Source organism: Ammodytes marinus, assembly GCF_949987685.1.
Source record: "Ammodytes marinus genome assembly, chromosome: 17".
In the NCBI taxonomy this organism is placed as follows: domain Eukaryota; kingdom Metazoa; phylum Chordata; class Actinopteri; order Uranoscopiformes; family Ammodytidae; genus Ammodytes; species Ammodytes marinus.
The window spans coordinates 25,957,973-25,966,351 of record NC_137221.1 but is presented as its reverse complement, the minus strand read 5'-3'; the positions used below and the strand labels follow the sequence as shown (position 1 = coordinate 25,966,351).

Here is an 8,379-nt window from a genome sequence, read left to right as displayed (position 1 = left end):
ACTGACACTAATTTGACACTCACGTGCGCACAGTATGTTCTATAGGAGTACAAGATAAGAAACATTACCTGTATCGGGAATATAACTATAGGTTCTGACAATGATGATGTGTTATCATCATCATATATTGGAATTACATCATGCACAACAGCTGTTGGTGCTGTGTTCGTCCAGGTCTGACTTTTTGTTGTTGTGCCAGGTGGAGGATAGGGGAGGGGGGGGGGTGGCCTGGAGTTATTGGCAGTGGAGTTGTGAATGTCAGCTCATTCATCTACATCAAGAGCAAAAAACAACAAAAAAAAAAAAAAACAACAGCCAAGGTGAAGCTGTTTCCTTCACAACAAGCGTCTGTTAAAGAAACGGAGAGGGGGAAAAGAAAAAAAATCTTTCCTTCTTTCTTTCTTTCTTTCTTTCTTTCTTTCTTTCTTTCTTTCTTTCTTTCTTTCTTTCTTTCTTTCTTTCTTTCTTTCTTTCTTTCTTTCTTTCTTTCTTTCTTTCTTTCTTTCTCTTGATCCTCGCTGCGTCTTGGACCAATATCCTCTAGTTTCTATTTGAATTTTCTTGCCTTTTTTTCTCCCCCCCCCCCCCTCATCTCGTCCCTCCCTTCCCACCATACAGAGCGAGTGTTGTAGGCGCGTGTTATAAAGCGCAAAGCCACCACGCCGTGTCCCTTCAGAATCGGAGCGCTCCCGTCCGCTGAACCCTGCGCTCACCAGCTTCTTATCCGACCATCAGGAACCCTTTGGCTCTGCTCACAGCGATGACCCGGCGCTCTCTCTACCTGGATTAACTCTCCAGTAACCCGCCGTGTGTCGCCCCCCCTCCCCGCCCCCACCACCTCACCCCGTCCGTCCCTCCCTCGCGCGGCCAAGCCTTTTACAACTCTCAGCCTCGTTCAGCCGTCATGGGGTGCGCTGCTCTGTCCTTTTCCCCTGCGCTGCTGAGGAGCTTGGCCGCGCTGTGAAAGCCCCCCCGCGCAGGATACCGCAGGTGGATTTATGGTCCGCGAAAAAAAGACGCGACTACCAGCCACAGAGGGACATTAGTGGAACTTTGAGCTCCGGGGAAGAAATGCAGGTGACGTGTTGGTGCGCCGTGTTCCTCCTGACGCCTGCACTTTGCCTGGTGAGTTAACACACACGCTAGCTCAACTTTTCTTTTCTTCACTTCACGCTGTTGTGATAGAAAGTCTTTAACCAATATCTTATTCGATTGGAGGAATTTACTTGATGGGAACCGTTGGTCGTTCCAAACGCATTCCCACAGCGGATGTATGCGGCTGTTGCGGTGATTTCGCTTTGATCACAAATGCATATAATGTTAAGTGTGTGAAGGACGTATTCAAACTTTATCTATGACTTTTTTTTATGATTTGTTTGACAATAAAGCTTGCACTATAGTTGGACCTTTTCTGTGCGCAAAGCTGTCCTTTCTGTGCGCATTAGGCGGTGCGTTAAAATAATAACACGTGCCATAACTTCATATTACTGAGACAATCCAAGATTTCGCGGAGGCAAAACAAGACAAAGGGAAGGGATGTGACGAGTATACTTTTTTCTAAGTCCTCGGTGTTATGCTTGAGAGAGAAATCTGCTGCGTAAAACTGCGATCATTAAAAGGGAGATGCGGCGGAATCGTCTCACGGGGGCGCCATAACAAACCACATCCACGTCCAGAGTGTGTCTGCCTGGACAGCTGAGCAGCGGAGTACACACACTTTACACAGCGCGCAGACTGGGACCCAATGACACACTCCAGTGTCAACTGTTTGATCCTTGTTTGACTGGTTATTTCACCACGCAAGCTACTGAAGAAAACATTCGTTACGGCAAATAGGCTTATATCGGTGCCGTTCAGCCACCATTAAATGTTTAACATGATTCCCACAGAAATGACAAAACGCAAGTCGATTTCAACTCAATGTAGTACATTTCTTATTAGTTTCGAATACAGGCCTATAATAAACATACAAATACATAAAACACAGTTTGGTCTTTAGTTTAGTAAAATGCATAATTTTCAAAGTGACACATCGATATTTCTCGGTGTGTTACCTTTCTTGCCAATTCCATTATTTTAACACACAACGATTATTTTACTATTACCAACAAGCAGTAGAAAAAAAGAAAACGACAGGAAATAGATGATTTGCAAACGTTTAAATTCCTATTTTCGCTTGCCAAAACATGAATGGAATATAAGGCCTAAAACCAGAGAAAGTTTTAATTCTGCTCGCCTTTTGAAAGTCAAAAGCTGTGGCTATATTTTTTATTTTTTTTATTTACATACACAGGTAACATATTACATTACATTATTCTATTTCTAATTAATATACTTGACCTCACCTGCCAGATTTCAGACCGCTGACAACAGGTATGATTTGTTAAACATATGAAATGTTTAACTTTTTTTTAAATGATTATGAATGCCAGTGGGAAGAGTATCAAATGTAGACTTAGTTATTATATATACTTCCATTTCAATCACTTTCATTCAGCCTATGTTATCTCACGTATTGGTAATAATGTGTATGAACCTTCCTGGGGTTTGAAGGATTTAATGTGCGTGACTTCTCCCATTCATCCACAAGCGAACTCAAGTCGGCTGCTGGATTTGGAGCTCTCCAAGGTGCTGAAAGTATTTAGGGACACTTTCCCCCCGTTTAATATGCAGCGAATCCGTAATGCTTTATGAAGCTATGGCGGGAAATAACAGGCCTGACCACAGCAAGACGTTTTCTTTTAATCAAACAAAAAAATAAAGTATGCTTAATGCCGGAGTTTTATTGTGTGACTTCTTTATGACACCTTTCCACTCTTCTTCCACTTCTTTCTTAATTCATTTGTAAGGCTGGATGACATTTATTTTAAACGTGTGACACAACACAAGCATTGCATTCTTGCAAATGTCCTACAGTTTAGGGGAAAATGTGTGTATTTTTTTTGGACTACACTGCTGATAAAACAAATCATCTCGGCTTCTCCCAATAAAACCAAGTTGGCCGAGTTGAAATGTGTATATCTTAGAAAAAGGCGCGCCCACACACACGCACACCACACACAAAGCCATCCCGCCCGGAGTAACGCGAGCTCATTGTGTGGTTCACATTCCGCCTTTATCCACGGCCGCGGCGGGGGATTAGCGCTGAAGTTAGAGTCTTTTATTCCGTGTTAAAGGCTCTTGTCTCCGTTTATAAGCCTCTTGTCTGCGAGCCGCGCTGTCTTGACCCCGATAACAGCCGCACACAGCAGCAGGCAGCAGCCCAGGTATAGACAGACAGCGCGGAGAAGAGCCGGCACACCGATCACCTGGGTCCTCTCTTTCATTAACACCAACGCCTGTTATTAATCCTGGATCGCACGATGATTCCATGTGGGATTAGCATGATTTGTGTTCATATTTTTCATCTTTTTTCTAATGGAACTTCTATATATTTAAGCAGCAGCATTTTTACCATACAGGATAAAACTGGTTAAAAGCAATGTTCAATTTGGCTCATGCTTTATACTTGACGCAGATTCATATTGCTGTCATTTATAATCAAACCGTAAATGCAATAGAATTTAAACCATGTCAGTAATATAAAAGGATTGTTTTTTTTTCTTTCTCATAAATACAGCTGTTATTTAAATGTGTATTAGTTGCTTATACATTTACTCTACCTATATGTGCCTGGTGTGTCGCTTACATTCTTTACAGACACTTAAGTTGAATGTACACAGCAGTACAATTGGTGAATTTGCCACTTCTTGTATACGTTATGTTGCCCCTCCTTAATATGATCTATTACGTTTATATCGCTATTTTTATTGTTGTATTATTATTGGCTGCTGTGTGACTCCTTCACCTGTAGAGAGTTCATTGCATTTCAGATATAAAACTGACAGCCAGCGTTTTCTAACAAAAACACGTCAGATGTGGTTCTTGTCTGGGCCTATTTGCAGCATTTCCACTTGGAGCCAGGTGTTAAGGTCTCTGTGCTTTGCTGGTTCCCAGTATCCACTATCCACTACCCGACCTCACCCCCTTACACTGTCTCCTTCCCCTCTCCCTTGGGATAAAACACAGGCAGTGGTCCTATACTGGCAGCTTTCATAGCTGTGTCACATTAAGGCGTTTTTTTTATCAAAGAGTGCAAATGGGCCCTGCAAGTGCCAGGCAGTCTGCACGGTGGGGAGCAAATAAAAGTCCCACTGAGATCACTACAGCACAGCTCACACAGTGTGAAGCAACCACACACACACACACACACACACACACAAACACACACACACACACACACACACACACACACACACACACACACACACACACACACACACACACACACACACACACACACACACACACACACAGCCCCCACCCCTGTGTAACAAGAACCTCTAAATTAGCCAATACAAATAATATAGAAAGCAATGCCTTTTAGAGCTGTTTGAAGCTGAAAGTATTAATTCATTAATTATCAATTTTATAATGACGGAATTCTCCAAAAATGCCCTCTTGCTGCTTGACTGAAGATATGTCTCACATGCACAGGCACACACACACACACACAGACACACACACACACACACACACACACACATATACACACATACACACATACACAAACACACATGCACACACACACACACACACACACACCACCCACAGAGGGGGGGGGGGGAAACAGATACAGAGTGCCATGGGACAAGTGCATTGTGTGGCCATCAAGTGTGGGAGCCTTGGAGGAGAGTGTGTGGAGTTTTTTTTTTTTTTTTTTTTTTTTCAGCCCCAGATGTCGACTATAAGTGAACATTCTCTCGCTTTCCTTGTTCAACCCTTGTGCTACTTAGCTCTTAAAAGCAGCATGGAGGCGTCACTTTGCTGCTACTCAAGCAACCGGGGCTTGCTGGAGGGAGATAGAGAGAGAGAGAGAGGGACAGAGAGAGAGAGAGAGAAAAAAAAGGGAGAGAGCTGAGTACAAAAGGGGGCTGAGAGTTCAGGCTGCCGGCACAGTGAGCGTCAATGTAGCCTTATATAGCCTCTGTTACACTCGCCACATTCGGCTCAGTCATTTGACTGTGTCAAGTGATCACCGGCCGCGCTAAATTATTTCACATACACCAGGGAGTTATGAAAATGCAGATCCAGGGGGGTGCTTGGGAGGGTTTTTTGAACGGCCATGGGGGGAGGTCCCAGCATGCTTTTTTAGAAGACTTGTCTTGAGGTTAAGGAGGTTCCAGGTGTTGTTGAGGAGGGTTCAGTGGTCTAATAACAGGTTTGATTGGAGGCTTAATGTCTTTTTAGAGGATCTTTGAGGGGGGGTTTGAGAGTCCTTGAGAGTCTTCCACAGGTCCTTGGGTTGTCTTAATGGGTCCTGGAGTACGAGGCAGGTCGTCTATAGCACATTAAAATGAGATTAGTTTAATTTACTCCGAATTATCCCATTTAGAGAAGGTATGCATGGCTATTTTAATTTTTAGAAAATGTCCCTATTATTTACATGACAAAGTTGTTTTATTCATGACTAAATCAGTTGAAATAGAAATATTCCGCCGTGTTGGAACCCGTATGCACTTCTTTGTTGGGACTTTGACATAAAGAGACGAGTAATCTCTATGTTATGATTTCCATTGCAATTTCACACAGTCGAATGTGACTTCTACAAATGAAATGTTTTGTCTGACCAACAGTTCGAAAACAATTCACTTTACGGAATGTTTTTGTTTGTTTGAGAAGCTGACCCTAAATAATGCTTAAAAGAGCTTGATCATCTATCTAATGTTTCTGTTGATTGACCAATTCATTAAAGGTCGTGTCAGCAATTCTGGAAAAGGCTTGCGTGTGTGCTGTGCTATGCTGGGGCCCACATTGTTGAGATGTCCATTTACAGAGTCTAGGCTGTGTATTAACACTTGATTTTTTTATATCAGCACGGACACAGTAGGGGAGAACGGGGTAAGTAGGCACACTTTTTACTCTAGTGAGAATTGCTTATCATCTAAACATCTTTCAATAGTCATTCCTACATTAAATTGAAGCTTAAGGTGTTGGCTTGAAATGTGTACCCCTCACTTTTTCTATCTTATTGTAATAAAGAAGAAATTAATCATCAAAGACACCCTTACACATTGTGACAACCGACCCCAAGGGGTCGGTTGTCAAACACTATGGGGTTGTTTGTCACAATGTTATCTTAATGGGAAAAATCTTAAAAAGAAGGCAAGCAAGTATAACTGAATTACAAAGTTTAATTGCATTGTCAAGTTGATAAATAGGCCTACATAACTTACTGTAGCCTTGGCAGCTGGTCTAGTTTGGGATGCACTGGGTTGTTTTGATTTTGTTGCCCTTTTTTCTTTTGCATGCTAGCTGCCTTTTCCTGCTCTATTATTTCCTTCTCTGGGGTGTCAGTGAATTGGATTGGATACAGCTTGACAATTTATTTCGTTATTGGGTTCATTTTCTAGCTGCAGCCTTGAGATAACATGTGACAACCAACCCCCCAAAAAATTTGACGACCAACCCCAACTTGAATTTCTTGCTAACATCAAGGCCAACAACCATCTGACAACTAATTAGCTTGCTAACCACAATCTAAACTATAGTTTACCCTTCACACTTTGTATGGGTAACAAGTGTTTTGTTATAAACCCATTGTGTAAAAGCCTAGAAGAAAAATACTGAGGAGCTAAATATTTTCAATTTGACATGAAAAACACAAACAGTCGTCTCACCTCAAATTCAGCAGTCTAACTCCAAGGAAGACTATGTAGGTGACCTCTGATCCCAATTCTGGATATTTACATACCAAAATTTCACAGACAGTGCCTTCTGGTTCCGAGATATAACGATTGTGACAACCAACCCGTGTGACAAATTACCCCGTTCTCCCCTACGGACAGGTAGCGGTCAGATCGTGAGGAGATATTCACTGATTTTGACAAAAGGGGGATTTTGATAACAAGCGTTCTACAGAATGGTTGCCTCCACCTTTTAATCCTCTGAATGCTTTAGTCTTAGTATATTGTCGCTTGTATCCCGTTTAGGAACCCTTCCCTCTGTGTATATTTTTGGGAACCTGTCGTGTTATGTTACGTTTCCCCCAAAAAAAGATGAAAAAACACATTTGAGTTGAATTGATACACAGACCCTCCAGTCGTACTGCTGCAGTGCTATCTAGGTGGAAAGACTGATGGTGTACAACTTTGGATTTGACACGTGAAGGTTGACTGTGCCTTGTACTGTATGTTGTGTACTATGACCTATAGTGATCCTGGGTTTGTTTGCTTGGAGCTCAGCCTCTCCCCAGGCACTTCTCCACAACAACACTTGACCTTGATGTTTGGCCATAAAGTCAACCATAATAGCACCTACACTGTGGTGGTGTCTGGCTGCTTTGGTTATGTTTCTTCCCAGCATGCATCATTGCAGGGATGACTATTTACATCCAGAGAGGGCGGTGGTGAATGAGGAGCAATCTGTCTCCGATTTGGATCTTTGATGGTTTTAAATTGAGATGAAAACTCCCTCAAATATTCCCCAGGAACAGTGTGCTTATTTTGTGTCTGTGTGTGTATGTGCGTGCATGCGTGTCTATGTGTGTGTGTGTGTGTGTGTGTGTGTGTGTGTTAGTGGATAGTATGTCTGAGCCGTTGGGGCGTCTGTTATGATTAATGACCACAGCCTCTCTCCTCTGCTCCGCGCACACTGTGCTCCACATTTTCAATCGCATTCACAGTTCACAGGTCAAATGTGGAGCTTGATCGTTGAAGGGCGTTTGTTCTCAGGAAAACCTAGCCTGGGCTCGCGACCTGGGTTTGATCCGAGGGGAGCGTCACCCACACACACGCGCACACACACACACACACATGCGCGCACACACACACACACACACACACGCTCGCACGCACGCACGCACGCACGCACGCACACACACACACACACACACACACACACACACACAGACATACACACACACACACACACACACACACCAGAACAGAGCAATCCCTTTCACGGTGAAGCGTGTGTGCTATACCTTGATAGCAGCACTTTGAAGCGGACTGAGGTGTCTGTGAAGGCAGGCAGGAAGCGATTAGATAACCCTGGCCCTCAACCTGCTTTAAATCTCCCAGGCTGTGACTCTACACTCTGTGTCCATGTGCAGGGGGACTCGTCACAGGCTCAAGTCAAAGAGCACACCTCTCTCTCTGTAGCACTCACACGGATGTCTGCATCCACATGACATGATTCAATAGTCATTTTTATGATGGCACTTAGTCAGATTTTTCAGCCATCTTTAACGCCTTTTTTAAAAAAAATCAGCACCTTTGGAAGATTGGTGTCAAAGAATGTAGCCGCCCTGTTTTTAAATGCTCGTTCAAAGCTGATCTT

At 43.2% G+C, this 8,379-nt stretch overlaps 1 protein-coding gene across 1 annotated transcript in view; it reads left to right on the top strand.

The window, feature by feature from the left end:
- Positions 1-1,071: 1,071 nt before the first annotated feature.
- Positions 1,072-8,379, top strand: part of nxph1 (neurexophilin 1) — a gene marked incomplete at both ends in the record, with an annotated part of 56,067 nt that continues 48,759 nt past the window's right edge. The window contains one exon of the mRNA XM_080046027.1: positions 1,072-1,125. Within this exon, the coding sequence (XP_079902153.1) occupies positions 1,072-1,125 (54 nt within the window). The remainder of the gene's footprint in view (positions 1,126-8,379) is intronic.